At 38.0% G+C, this 15,306-nt stretch overlaps 1 protein-coding gene across 3 annotated transcripts in view; it reads right to left on the bottom strand.

Moving 5' to 3' along the window:
* RASGRF2 (Ras protein specific guanine nucleotide releasing factor 2) overlaps positions 1-15,306 on the bottom strand; it is a 245,682-nt gene that overhangs the window by 147,280 nt on the left and 83,096 nt on the right. For all 3 annotated transcript variants that reach the window (XM_042942438.1, XM_042942446.1, XM_042942453.1), the window contains exons 3-4: positions 4,976-5,123; positions 2,539-2,628 (exon numbers count right to left, since the gene is read on the bottom strand). In XM_042942438.1, coding sequence (XP_042798372.1) covers positions 2,539-2,628; positions 4,976-5,123 — 238 coding nt within the window. The remainder of the gene's footprint in view (positions 1-2,538; positions 2,629-4,975; positions 5,124-15,306) is intronic.

The following is a 15,306-nucleotide window of genomic DNA, read 5'->3' as shown; positions in this document are numbered from 1 at the left end:
ATTTATTAGGGTGTGTCATAGCTAAGTGGCAGATTCAGCCACAAAGCAGGTTGCAAATCCATATATGATTGACAGCATTAAATGACTACCAAATCTCTTTTTAGTATTATTGTTATCTAGTCAACATATTCTTACACTCCTTATTGTTTCCCTACTATTTCACCCATATGGACTAAATTGTCATGTATTTAAACAACTGCTCTTCTGTTGAAATGTTTAAAATTCTTTCATTTACCTACCAATGTTGTCATGATACTATCAGTGTTAATGCAGGCATTCACACAGCTGTGATACTTCAAACAATAAAAATTAGCCACATTTTAATAGAATTATGTGGGGGAATTTATATGCACATTATCTGGAGAAATCTAATGGAAACCTTCTTTGTCATATAATAAATTTCAATTTTTGGTTCCTTGAAGATAAAAAATCATGTTGATATTTGCCAAATCAGAATAGAGAAACTAATTCATTTAAAACACTTTTTGCCACACAGACATTAGAATGACTGGGCTATAAAGCACAACAGAATTAATTTCAAAGCCTACTTAACAAGTTCAAAAATATATTTTTTAATTGCTTCTACTGAGAAACAGGAAGGTAGAAAATGTAAAAAGCATTTATTTTATCACTATTCTTTCATTTAACAGAAATATTTTCAAAAATCACCTTAATCAAATTTTGTGTTAAACACAATCTTTCTGTTTACTTAGTCAGGTGTTGCCTGCTGAGCTGGTGTACTTTTCATACTAACAGACCAGTTTCTACAAAAAAAAAAAAAATCCTGAAAACTGTACTTCACTCATCTCTTTGTTTATAGACAACTTCATACTACTAAAAGGCAAGAGCATTAATCTTGTAACAATAACATAAACTCAATTCAATTCAGAATGTTTTGAATTCTAAGAAATTAATGGTGGTATTTCACTTTTTATTCCTTAAAAACTGAAAACACTTCAATTTAGCTCTTAGAAGCATTTCTATATCAAACTCTGAGCAATGTTTTAAGTTTTGTTACAGCTAAAGGGGAATAATTACGTAGCATAGAAAAAACAAGAATAAGAAAAACATTAAGATGAAATAAAGATTTGAAGGTATATATCCATAAAAAAAGTTCTATAACTGTGAAGCTTTTCACATAATGGTCACAAAGCTAAGTAGATGATTTACACAAGCGAATTAAGATAATAGAACTCAAAACCTAAAATGACATAAATCAAATACAGTAGACCAGAGTGAGTACCAGTGTCTGTTTAACTGCAAAAGTTGTACACAGGGGCACCTGGGTGGCTCAGTCGGTTAAGCGGCCAACTTCGGCTCAGGTCATGATCTCCCGTTCATGCCCCACATCAGGCTCTGTGCTGACAGCTCAGAGCCTGGAGCCTGCTTTGGATTCTGTGTCTTCCTCTCTCTCTGCCCCTCCCCTGCTCATGCTCTATCTCTCTGTCTCTCAAAAATAAATGAACATTAAAACAAATTTTTTTTTAAGTTGTACACAGGAATAAGTGACAGTTTAGTAAGAAGATCTCTGATCGTGTGGATGTTAAACAAGAAAGTAATAATGATAATAAAACAGAAATCTGAGATGTATTTAGTTAATAGTCTCACATGTTCAAAAAAAATCCTTTCTAAATAAGCACTGAAATCTAAAGCTAAAAGAAATATTTTTAAAATGTCACTTAAAAATACTCCCCTATACAGACAACAGAAACCAATTTGACAATAAATTTCATATTTAAAAAAATAAATTAAAAAAAATACTCCCCTAGGGGCATCTGGGTGGCTCAGTCAGTTAAACATCTGACTCTTTTTTTTTAATGTTTGTTTGTTTGTTTTGAGAGAGAGATAACACAAGCAGGGGGAGGGGCAAAAAGAGAGGGAGAGAGAGAATCCCAAGCAGGCTCTCTGCTACAAGCACAGAGCCTGACGCTGGGCTCGATCTGACAAACCAGGAGATCACAACCCAATCTGAAATCAAGAAGGGACACTCAACCAACTGAGCCACCCAGGCGCCCCAAGCCTCCCACTCTTGATTTCAGCTCAGGTCATGATCAAGCTCCTGAGATCAAGCTCCATGTTATGCTCCATGCTAAGCGTGGCATCTGCTTGGGATTCTCTCTCTTCCTCTCCCTCTGCCCCTCCCCGTCTCACAAGCATCTGCACACATGTACTCTCTCTCCCAAAAAACTAAATAAACATGAAAAAAATACTCCCCTAAAATATGAAAATAGCACAAAATCAGGAGGCTCTACAGCACTTACTAACCCAACTTAAGAACACTATTTTCTTAATGTCTGGTTTTGACATCCTTTCCACAGAGGGTCCATAAGGGGATTCCCAGAACTGGAAAAAAAATCTCAAGCTGAAAGTTTTCCAAAGTAGCCATACCTGTATCACTCTGAAAGGCAAGTCTGAGAGCCATTAGAACAGATATACCAAGGTGATCCTCAGCTCAGGGACAGGGGAACAAAGACATCACTATAGGACAGACAACTGATCACCATGCTTTTCCAAAGCCAGAAACGCCCAACATCCTACCTTTTTAATCTTCTTGATATCTGGATCCTCATCCTCTTGATTACTTTGGTAAGGCCTCATTCGTTCCTTGGTTTTATTAAGAGCGATAATCTATAACACAAAATTGGCCCATTTCATGATTTGGGAAATACCAGCTTATAGCCATAACTCACAGGAGGTAATGCCTACAAGGTAGCTTAGGAGGTCCTCAGGAAACTTTTACTTTTTATGCATCCTTCCTTCCACTGGTTCTGAGTCAAGGAAAGAATGAACTTCACACCAAGTCTGTTCAGTTATGTTGCCAACAAAGGTGCTTATAGGAAGCAACTGTGGAAAGTGTGAACTGGGATCTGGGTTAGGAGAAAAGTTAGCCCCAAATTTGGCCCTGACTGCCAGTGATGACTAGGCCAAGGCCTTCGGGGGAGCTGAGTGACATACTGCTTGCCAATCTTGCCCAATGGCAGCTGCCTGTAATGCCCTGGGGTCCCCAAATGCAATGACATTCAGCCCAGAGCTCTTGTTCCCATAATCAGCCTGCAGCCTTCCACACAGGTACACAGAGTACAGCAGGCTCACAGGATTCCTTGGGAAAATGGTAACTGCAAACGGAACTTCAGAACCCTGGGGTTGATCCAAGACAACCAAGAAAGGTGAAAAGGTAAAAAGGAGTGAAATGATCCAGGATCTCCTTATAGCTCCAACTCAGTTATGTAGTTATGTAGTTATGTGACCTGTGGGGCAATTCAAAACCAGATGGCTGCCCAAATACACTTAGCAACAAAAATCACTAGCCTACTGCTCAATTGCAGGCTCTTAGAAAGGTAAGAACCTACGCAACCTTACCAGCAAGCATTTGAAAAGTTAAGAATCATAATTGCTTCCTCTGACCTGTCTTTACATTTTGTCACCAGTAACAAATACACACTCTGCCATTTTCTGGCAGAGAAGTAGGAAAATAAAAGGAGTAGAAAATAAATTATGGCTCCTGACAAGCGACCACACAAGACGTACCTGCTACTGACAGTTTGGGGCTGCAAAATCTATATTCAGACTAAAATAGAACATAGTGAAGACAGATAAGCATGCCCAAATAAATATTGGGGAACATTGCTTGGTGCTGAGTTTCTCTTGTGGAGTAAATGCCACTTAGCAGACAAGCATCTGCTCTGGCTTACTGTGGCAAAGAGAGAACACAATAATTTTGTCTTAAATTATAGTGCCTGATATAGTCTTTTAAAATGCAGGTTTGCTAAGTTTTCTGTTGTTGTTTTCACTCTATGAGATTTCAGGGTTGAATCGGGAAGTTAACAACACTAATGTTACAGTGAACATGGTCTGCAACTCATCACCAGAGAAGCAATCAGATCCCAGGTGGAATCAAGCTTATACTCATGCTCTGGAAACTGGAGGTGATGTACACAGGCAGAAGGAAGTGAAAACCTCTCACAGGATTCAGTGCGTCTTGGAGGAAGGTATAAGGAAACAAAGAGGAAATCATTGTCCAATGACTGTAAAAGTAACAAGAAAGTTACTTTCCTTGTAACTCAGGGCTGAAGAGGCTCTTAGAACTTACAAATTTCTTGTAACTCAGGCCTGAGGATCCTGAATTGTTCTGTCAATGGGATACAATTAGTAGTAGGTTTCATCTGTCCTATTCTGCTCTTTGAAGCTAAGAAAATGCTAATGCACCTCTAGTCAGAAAGAGGGGGGAAATCTTGTTTTCCACATTCCTCTTCAGGTCTTCAGTTATCTACCACTTTCCACGAGTAGTAAATAACACTCGGGTACACTTGGGTTTCTATATGTGGACAGAGGCACTTGTGAGCATGGGTGGATCCAGGACCACCACTGAGGCTGGAGATACAATGACCATGCTCTGTTCTCACTTGGGACAATCTCACAATCGGGGGGTGCAGGGCTTCGGAAGTTCACCCTCAGAGGGTGGGGGTGGAGATGGAGGGAGACAGGAATTCCAACTTGAGGAAATGCCTTATACTTCAACTCCAATGTGTTTTTCAAAATTCTAGGGGGAAGAAAGTTGAACTCCTTAGAATAGAGAAGCAGTAAAGTCTTCCTGACTTCATTTCTAGTCCTTCCTTAGTTATCATTTGGGAGTTTAATCTATGACAGATTCACAATTATCATTACTATTATAGTCAATCTAAAAACAGTTACATTTTATAATCAACTTCTGAATATCTGATCAAATGAAGGACATCAGGAGCACAAAATAATTAAAAAGCAGCATATTACTCTGGTATTTTAATATAGTGTATTTAACTAATTCTAACATAGACTAGATTTATTCTAACACAGATTAGTGGTCTGACAATGTACTCGCTGATGGCGAAGGAACCAAGTTTGGGAAGAAAATTTTGCCCTGATAGGCCTTATGTAATTTTGAGGAGATGGCAATAAATGCATAACAATGAGGAGGAATCTAGTAACTGGGAAGTACCTCTGACTTAAGTCTTTCAATTTCTGTATCTTGATCTTCAAGTTGATGCCGGAGTTGGTTAGCTGCAATTTTTTCCGTCTCTACGATCTGAACTAGATGAATGTACTTCTGCATTAACACTTCTCTCTCAATCAAAATGTCTGCATAACTTAAGAGAAAATTACACAGTTAGTCAATGAGATACTGTTCTATGGCAGTTTCATATAGAACAGCATACAGTATATTTTAGAAAGAAACCATAAATGTAGTTTGATGGCTAACTCTGCTTTATGTAAATATTAACTTTGGGCTTGCATTTGGTATCATTTAACAATATACAATTTGAATCATTTTACATATCCCTTACTAAGCTAAGAGTTCATTTAACTATACAGAATTTGGATCATTGCTATTTTACATATCCTTCACTAAGAGGTCATTTAATGATGGCTGCCATTAGCAATTTTGCCATATAAGTCAGAAAAGTGCAAAGGAATTCTATCGTTTCATAAAGAAAAAGATGCTTCTCCTTTAACAAAAAACTGAGGTCTTGAATTGATGGTACACACTTGGTTCCCAGGGATGATACTCAAAAATGTTTCATTAGCTAAGTCTCTAGACAATCAGAACAGGCCTGCACCCAAGTAGAATGAGTGAAGCAACCATCAGAACAGGCACTGGCTGGAAGGGACTATGATGACTATACCAGTGACTACCAGCCCTGCTCGGCTCTCTTTAGGATCGTGAGACCATTAACATTTCTTTCACAAATCAACAGGAGCAAAATTTCATTCTAAAAGTAAGTGTAGATTCTTGGGCCCTAACACCATCAGCCTCACCTGTTTCCATTTCTTTGGCCAAGTGTGTGGGAAGCCAAAACTCCCTCTTAGATTTTTACTGACTATGCAATTTGTAGCACCTGGAATTTTGCCTCTAGATCTTGTTGCACTATTTGAGGTGGTAAAAGGTATGTTCTCCATTCACGTAATCTTTCCCAAATGATCTGATAATTGTAATAATTAATAATTACTATTTATTGAGTGCCTCAGATGTCCCATATATATTCTCATTTTATCCCCCCAGCAACCCCAGGAGATAGGCTTTATCATCCCAATTGTACACAAAAAGATTTTAATCTTCACAGAGGTCACACAGCTAGTAAGTGGCAAGGTGGGATCAAATCAACATATGTTTGACCCTAAGCCAATGTTTTGTTTCATTTTTTAATGTTTATTTATTTTGGAGAGAGAGAGAGAGAGAGAAGAGAGAGAAAGAGAGAGGGACAGTGTGAGTGGGTAAAGGACAAAGAGAGAGGGAGACACACAATTTGAAGCAGGTTCCAGGCTCCAAGCTGTCAGCACGGAGCCCGATGCAGGGCTCGAACTCACGAACTGTGAGATCATGACCTGTGCGAAGTCGACGCTTAACCAACTGAGCCACCCAGGTGCCCCGACCCTAAGCCCATGTTCTTAACCACAAGCTAAACTGTTTCTCTAATAAGGAATATCACAATGAATATAAACAAGAATGTTGCAGCAGACATGTCCTGAGATACTGCCCAATCTTCTATTCACTTACCTCTTACCTCTTCGTTGAGAATTTGGGTCATAGCAGCCATGTTTTTACCACAAAATCTGCCCTCATGACTACATTACACTGGTCTAAAAAGAGGTAACTGGCCCAAGCTAAACCAACTAGAGTCTTTCTCCTTGGAGTCTGGTACTGTATCTCTTATCTGTTTGCTTGAACTGATATGATATAAATTTGGAAACTCTGGTTACCATTGTCAGGTAGCCGTATTTGGCCATATCATGCCAAACAAAGTGAGTCTGCTGAGAAAGAAAATAAGATGTTCAAGAAAACAGACATAAGAGAGACAGAAAGGTAACGACTATCTGTGTTCCTGTCAACTTGCTAGTTTCTGGTTCCTGACGCTCATGTTAATTGAATATAATTTTTACTCTTGGGTTCAGTGAGATATTAAAATTTCTGTCTAATAAGTTCTCCGCAACCTCAACTACTTTGAAATAGGTTTGTGTTACTTAGAACTAAAAGAGTCTTAAGACAATTCTAAAATCACAATTTTAGTTCAATGATCTCAACATCCTCAGCACTTACATCATGTGTGCTATTGGTGTTAGAAAAAAAACATAGTGTCAGCAATATTTTAAAGTCACTTGTTCTAAGAAATCACCCTAAGAGAGTAGAAAGAAAGGCTGTGTGAGTGGGAGGAGGTTAAAAAAAGAAGAAGAAAAAAAAGAGCAGAGTCTTCAGAGAGATACGCTTTTAGGAACTTTAAAAGGAGAAAATAGTAATAGAACATGAGAAAAGTAGCTATTATAATAAAAATTATGCCCTTCTCATCATTTTATCAGAAATATTCCAAATTTATTACTAATATATCAAATTGGTATTAGGTAGCAAAACAGTATTTTTTTTTTCTCTTATAAAAAGTCCAGTCCAGATTGTGTGGATGAGTTCATGCAGACTCATTACCCACATCTGTCTCCCTTCACTTCCAAGGCCTCACTGAAGTGCTAGGAAAATTATTTTCTGTTTAAAGAATGAAACCATAACAGCATTATAAAACAGGAAAATATGCCATCAACAGACCAGAAGTTTTAAGAAACTCCATGAAGAGGAAACCAAGTAGAATCCGAGTGGTGGGAAATTGAGAGCAGAGGAAACCACACAAGGAGACACCTCGCATAAGCACGATTCCCACCAAGGTGGCCAGAGCTCCAAAGTTGGAATCAAAACATTCAAAGAAATGGAGTAAGGGGTGATCATTTCATTAAACAAGTGCCTTCACAACATCTGCATGTTAGACTCCTCCTCTTCCCGACTCCCAAAGTAAAGAAATAAAAGGCACAACTGGCAGTAGTGACATGCCCTCAAGTCACAGCCCAGGATCTGCTCTCTGTAGGAAAAGGACCATGTCCTAAAGAAAGCTCCAAATGAGGATGCTAGACTCAGAGAGAACAAAGCTTGACTTTACACCAGACAGCCACTGTGGACAGAGAACCAGAAAAGGGTCAGCACTAAGAGGGACCAGGAGTGAAATACATGTATTCTTTTTCTATTGTGAACAAATTACCACAAGCTCCCTGGTTCAAAACAACACATGTTTCTTATCTCACAGTATCTGTGCATCAGGGGTCCAGGCTCAGTTTTAGCTGGGTCCTCAGCTCACAGACTGACACGCCTAACACTGAGGTGTCAGTCAAGGTACATTCTCACCTGGAGGCTTGACTAGGGAAGAACCCACTTCCACGTTTATTCAGATTGTTGGGAAATTCATTTTCCTGAAGGTATACAACTCATGCAGCTTGGAGAGCATCTCTGACCCCAGAGATCTCTGACCCCAGTCTCTCATTGAGGGCTTCCAACTGATTAATTCAGGCCCACCCAGGAAAATCCCATTTCATTAACTCAAAGCAACAGATTTTTAGGATCATAATTACGTCTGCAAAATCCCTTTTCCTTTGCCACATAATGTAACCTAATCAAGGGGGTGACCACTCGGCATGTTTGTCATTTACTAATGGCTAATAGCAAATCGCAGGTTCCAGCTGTACACACTGAAGGGTACTGGAATTACACAAGGGGGAATTCTAGCCAGCCTCCCCAGTGCCTGCCCACATACCTGAAAAGGAAGTCTGTATAAGTGACACAGATGTAAACACAGGCCAGCTACCTATAATAACCCACAAGGTCCTTCATTTAGAAGGAAAGATCACTTGAGACTTGGAAAAACCAACCCCCAAAAGAAAGGCCTCTGCAATTGGCAGTAGTACCTAAGACAGCCCTTAGTGATTCCTTCTTTCTGGTATTCATACCCTATGTAACCCCTTTCTCTTCAGTGTGAGATGGACCGGGGTGACTCACTTCCAAGGATTAGAATATGGCAAAAGTGATAGAACGGCACTTTCAAGATCAGTTTACAAGGAGACTCTGGATTCCCTCTTGCTTACCTTCTCTTATTGTCCTACTGGTTTGTTCTGAGGAAGTCTACACCATGTTAAGAGCTGCTGTATGGAGAGGTCCACATAGACACTGAGAGAGGCCTCTGGCCAATAGCTGATGAGGACAGGACCTGAGGCTTCAATGCAACAACTGATAAGGAAGTGAATCTTGTTAACAAACATGTGAGCAAACTTGGATGTGGATCCTTCCTCTTTGAGCCTTCAGATAAGACCTCCAAATTGTTGCCTTATGAGAGACCTTCAGGCAGAGACGCCCAGTTAATTCCTGACCCACAAACACTGTGGGAGGACAATAAAATGTTTGCTGTTTTAAGCACGGTGGGGTAAGTTGTTAAGCAACAATACATAAATAAATACAGCCCCAAATGAACAAACAGAAAATATAATAAACAAACAGGATAATCCAAACAACAGAGATATATTACCTTCAGAGAGATATGGAAGGATATTAGAGTCATAAGGTAACAAGGGGCTGCTATGGAAAAGAAGGAACTAGGTAACAAGAAGAGTTCTTGGAAACAAAAAATGATTATTAAAATTTCACAGGTCAATGAATGCGCTAAGTGATAAAGCAGACACGATTGAAAACTAAGCTAGGTGGCTGGAGACAGAAAGAACACTGAACAAGAACAACAAAAAGAAAAACACAAAGAGATTGGAAATGGGAAGAAAACCTGAGCAAAAATGAGTATAGATCCAAGAGATCTAATATCTACCTTATGGGAGTTCCAGAATGGGAAAAAACAGAGATTTGATGGGGAAGAAATAAGCAAGAAATGGAAGAAAACTTCCCTGAACTGAACACAGCACAGTTCAAAGAGAAAGCATAATCTAAATGCCAGACAGGATAAATGAAAAAATTTCATACCCTGATACATCCTGGTAAAATATCAGAGCTCTAAGGATAGGGAAAAATTATAAAAGCCTCCAAAGAGAAATCACAATTTATCTAAAGAAAGCAAGAATCAAAATGACATACTTGTCTTCAGTTACCTGGGACACTAGATCACAGTAGAGAACTGAAGAAAAAGTCTGAACCCAAATTCCTACACCCAGGCAAGTGCCAGTTCAAGACAGAAGCAGTTTACTAATGATCACATTTACTATCAGAGAAAAATTATGAGGAGGCTCTCCAACCAAACAAAACAGAATACAAAGACAAGAGTTAACATGGAATGCAAGAATACAAGCCCGCAGAAGTAATAAAAAAAAATGCTAGAAAGAAATTAAAATATTCTCCTTCAAAAAGCAAGGACTCAACTGCATGATTATATTTCGTTCTCCATGGTATCAAACACCAGTCTTAATACTTTGGAAAATATTTATAAAACCATGGTTTTTTATTTTGTTTTCTTTCATTGGTTTTTTATTTTGAGAATCAACAGAGGCTTAATTAAATTTAGGAACAGAAGGTAAATGTTTAAAAGTTTATAAATAGAGCGTAAATAATAAAATAATAAAACCTCAGTTTGTGGAAAGAAGAGAACAATAAAGAAAGACACATTAAATGTCTTAATTTACTTACCTTTCATAGCAGAGACTCATTACATGCTTCTCAAAGTTGATAAGGAGAGTTAATTATATTATTTTAAGACATAAACAACCAATTTAAAAGCCAAGAATATGTAAGTAGCAAAAACTGAGGGGACAAAGGGAGAGTAGGTAAATGGTTTTGTAAGGGTGTTAAATTCTTCATCTTTATAGCGGGGAACCAATAACAGGGCCCAAAGTCATTAAATCAAGAAGTTAAGGACATCATGGAATATAATATGTGAATAATTAATAGCGAGAGAGAAAAGGACGTACTTAATCAAAGAGTAAAAATTGTTTATCAAATTTGGTCAAGAGTTTGGGACACCTGGGTGGCTCAGTCAGTTGAGCATCCGACTCCTGATTTCAGCTCAGGTCATGATCCCAGGGTCATGGGACTGAGCCCCATGTTGGGCTCTGCACTGACTATGGAGCCTGCTCGAGATTCTCTCTCTCTCTCTCCCTCTCTCTCTCTCTCTCTCTCTCTCTCTCTGTCTCTCTCTCTCTCTTCCTCTGTCCCTCTCCCCCACTGGCGTGCTCTCTCTCTCTCAAATTAAAAAAAAAAAAAATTGGTCAAGAGCTTCAGGAATGATAATATTCCGTACCGACAAAGATAAGACAAAAGGGGTACTCTGTACCAGAGCGAGACAGTCTAGGAGACAACATCACAATAAGTATCAAGACAGCTTAAAATGTCATCCTTTGTCATAGTCGTTTCAAGTATAATAATCTAACCCAAGGAAAATAAACAGTGACTTGCACAAAGATGTATAAAAAAACAAGATTTTCATTCATTAAAACAAATATAATAAAACCGAATCTAAATATAGATGCATATAATATGAAAGTGATGAAACAATGGAATGATACAAGCCATTTAAAGTCATATTTTAAAAAATGGTTAACATAATGGAACGTACTCAGAACCCACTAATAAATTAACAAAAAAAACCCCAGAAGATTAAAGTAAATATAATTTGTACATGTACATGTGTTAGAGCAATGACAGGTGATTTTTAATTACCTCTTTTGTGCTTTTCTGTATTTTGCAACATCTCTACATTATTAAGTGGCAAAAAGAAAATACGTAAATCCTAATGGCAGTTATTTACTCTGTGAGGTGGGCTTCTGTAACATGTAGTAGTTTCTTTATATGTTCCTGTGACTCCAAATTCACTCTTCAGTATGTACTGAATGTTGTTATATACCCAAAAACTGTTCAAAGCATTGGAGACAGGAGTAAACAAAATAGGAAGAAAAAAAATCTGTGCCCTCATGGAATTTACATTGTAGTAGGGAGCAAGACACAATAAAATAAATTTTTAAAATATATAGTATGTTACGTGATGATTAGTACTTAAATGAAAAAGCAGGGCCAGGGGAGTAGGATAGGAAGTGGGGGAGACGGGGGTTATAATGTTAACCAGGCTGTGAGAGAGGGTCTCCCTGAGAAGATGTTATTGGAGTCATGACCTGAAGCTGTGAGCCATGTGGCTAGCTGGTTGGAAAAGCATTCCCGTTAGAGGGAATATCATGTGTGAAAGCCCCATAGTGGGAACAGGCCTGGGCTGCCCGAGGAAAGGCAGAGTGGCTGGTTTACTGGAGGGGAGTAAGATGAGAGGCAGAAGAGGGAACAGGATTCTAAACCATGCAAAGCCCTGTGGACCAACATAAAGTCTCAGGTTTTCACCATGAATGAGATTCAGAGCTTTGATTGGAGGCATGGCAAGATCTGACATTCGAACAGGATCACACTGGCTGCAGTAATGGGAAAAGACAGAGGTGGGGGGTCGAGTGCGAGGACAGAAAAAGGAAGACCAGTTGGAGGCTCCACAATAATCTAGGCAAAGATATTAAAGATTAGCTCAGCACCTGACATGGGGCCTGGCACAAAACAGGCATTCACATAAAGGTCATTGCTAAATGAAAAATAGTTACCTAAGATAATTTACTCTGCACGTTGTATTTTTCTTCACATAATAATTTTCATTTTTCATAATTGTCAAGTCATTCAATTTATTTAATTGGTTCTCTCTAGTTCACTACTCTTACTGGTGTGTCTACTTCACTTTATACCACAGGGCTTTCCTTATATATGCCACTAGTAAGTGGATTGTGCAAATCAACTGGAAATGCTTCCTTCGATGTAGGAATTTTCAGAGCAGTGGTATTTCTATTTTACTATATCTCCAATGTATCTTCTATCTGATTAAATTTTCCAGTTGCTCAAGTTTAAGAATTTCTGCCTGATTTATTTATTATTTGTGATTGTTTTTAATTTCGTGTGTGTGTTGTTTAGTTTAACTTCCACCAGGGGAGAAAATAGTCTCTTCGCTGCCAAGTGAAATAATAAAATTAAGCCATATAAATCAACATGATGAAAGCCAAATTCATGTGTCCAGTACTAACAGATGGCAAGTCTGAGGTATATATAGGAGAGTAAAATATTCATGTGTAATATGTATAATCAAAACCAAAACACCACTATTCCATATGGGAGAAAAGGAAGCATTCCAATAGAATCCTAAAGAGTCTAGAGAAGTACAGCATAATAGCACAGGCCTTAATTATTTTTATAGAAGAGTAAAAATTATATTAGCTTCACAAGAAATGGTTAGATGAGCCAGACCCTCATCCTACTTACTTTGATTGAAGACTTATTTGCTAATGAAATAGATAGATAGATAGATAGATAGATAGATATGCTAATGAGATATGTATAAAGAGAACTGTAATAAAACCCAAACTAAAAACTCATAGGTGACTGAAGAAAAACTTGCACCAGCTCCAGGATTATGATCAATTTTACTGAGAAAACTCTTTCGAATCAGCATTTTTCATATCAGGGGGAGCATGATGTCTTTGGGAATTGGGAAAAACCAGTCCTGGATAACGGCAGTACAGTTCCCATCTAGACAGTATTTGTGCACTGACAGCAGCCGACTTATCTACACAAGACTGTGCCTCCGTAGATTTACTCACGGGCACTTCAGCATTGCTATTATCCACTTTTTCTGGCTTTCAAATTCTCTTACATCAATGGTTCTACTCCACTGGTTAATCAGTATTTGTTAGCTGTCACATTAGGGTAAGTTTCTAACCCTATATCACCCCCAACAATCTTTTCTCTCTCTACTGATAGATAGGCTCTTTTCTCCTAAGCTTGCCTCCTTTACAATGAATGGAAACACAAGCATCTCCATTAGAAGAGATTAAAAAGAGGAATAAAATTTAAAGACTAAAACTCCCTGAGTACTGATGCATAGGGGCACTTGTACCCCAATGTTTATAGCAGCACTCTCAACAATAGCCAAATTATGGAAAGAGCCTAAATGTCCATCAACTGATGAATGGATAAAGAAATTGTGGTTTATATACACAATGGAATACTACGTGGCAATGAGAAAAAATGAAATACGGCCTTTTGTAGCAACATGGATGGAACTGGAGAGTGTGATGCTAAGTGAAATAAGCCATACAGAGAAAGACAGATACCATATGTTTTCACTCTTATGTGGATCCTAAGAAACGTAACAGAAGCCCATGGGGGAGAGGAAGGAAAAAAAAAAAAAAAGAGGTTAGAGTGGGAGAGAGCCAAAGCATAAGAGACTGTTAAAAACTGAGAACAAACTGAGGGTTGATGGGGGGTGGGAGGGAGGGGAGGGTGGGTGATGGGTATTGAGGAGGGCACCTTTTGGGATGAGCACTGGGTGTTGTATGGAAACCAATTTGACAATAAATTTCATATATTAAAAAATAAATAAATAAAAAATAAAAATAAATACATAAATAAAAAAGACTAAAACTCCCTGTTCTAAATATTGCTCCTTCTTTCCAGTTCACAGTTAGTAGTTCATTATTTAAACATTTGACTAACTATGGGGCATATGGAAAGTTGTCAATAATCCTTTCCAAAACACAATCTAATATAAAAAACAAGCAAAATATTGCTGTAAGGAAATATAACAGAAAGTCAACAGTGGTAAAATCATCATTTTGGGGCAGAGAAATTTTAAGGAACATTTATTTCTAAAAAAAAATATATTTTATAGTGCTGTATTATAAAACTGAAGAAAATTGTATTGATGACTCTTTCTTAACACTGATGCTTTTATTTCTTTACAAATAAATGTGCAGAATAGTATTGGTAGAATTCTCTTTATGATCACAAAAAATTCTTTAGCAAGAGCATATATCTAACTATATTCATTAAGCCCAAATGGATTAAAGGAGTTTACAAATTCTCATATTCAATATCCACTACAAGGACTCCAAATAAAATAGCAATGGAAACAAGTGTTGGTGAGGATGTGGAGAAATTAAAACTCTCATAAATTGCTAGCTAGTGGAAATATAAAATGGTGCAGCCACTATGGAAAACAGTTTGTTGGTTCCTCAGAAAGTTAAACATAGAGTTAACATATGACTTAATAACTCAACTCCTATGTACACCCAAGAGAATTCAAAACATGTCCACAAAAATGTGTACACAAATATTCACAGCAGCATTGTTTACAATAGCAAAAAGTAAAAACAATCCAAATGTTCATCAACCAATGAATGGGTAAACAAAATGTGGTACACTCATACAATGGAATAGTATTCCACCACAGAAAGAACAGAGGATTCATTATGCTATTACAACACGGATGAACTCTGATGACATTATAAGTAAAAGAAGCCAAACACAAAAGGCTTGTATGATTCCATTTATACAAAATGTCCACAATGGGCAAATCCAGATACAGAAGGTAGATCAGTAGTTGGCTAGGGCTAGGGAAAGCAGGAAATAGGGAGTGAATGCTAACAGATATTGGGGTTTTGAGGGGTGTTGAA

The sequence above is a fragment of the Panthera leo genome, chromosome A1 (genome assembly GCF_018350215.1).
Source record: "Panthera leo isolate Ple1 chromosome A1, P.leo_Ple1_pat1.1, whole genome shotgun sequence".
Classification (NCBI taxonomy): Eukaryota; Metazoa; Chordata; class Mammalia; order Carnivora; family Felidae; genus Panthera; species Panthera leo.
The sequence above is the reverse complement of the archived record's forward strand: the minus strand, read 5'-3'. Positions and strand labels throughout refer to the sequence as shown.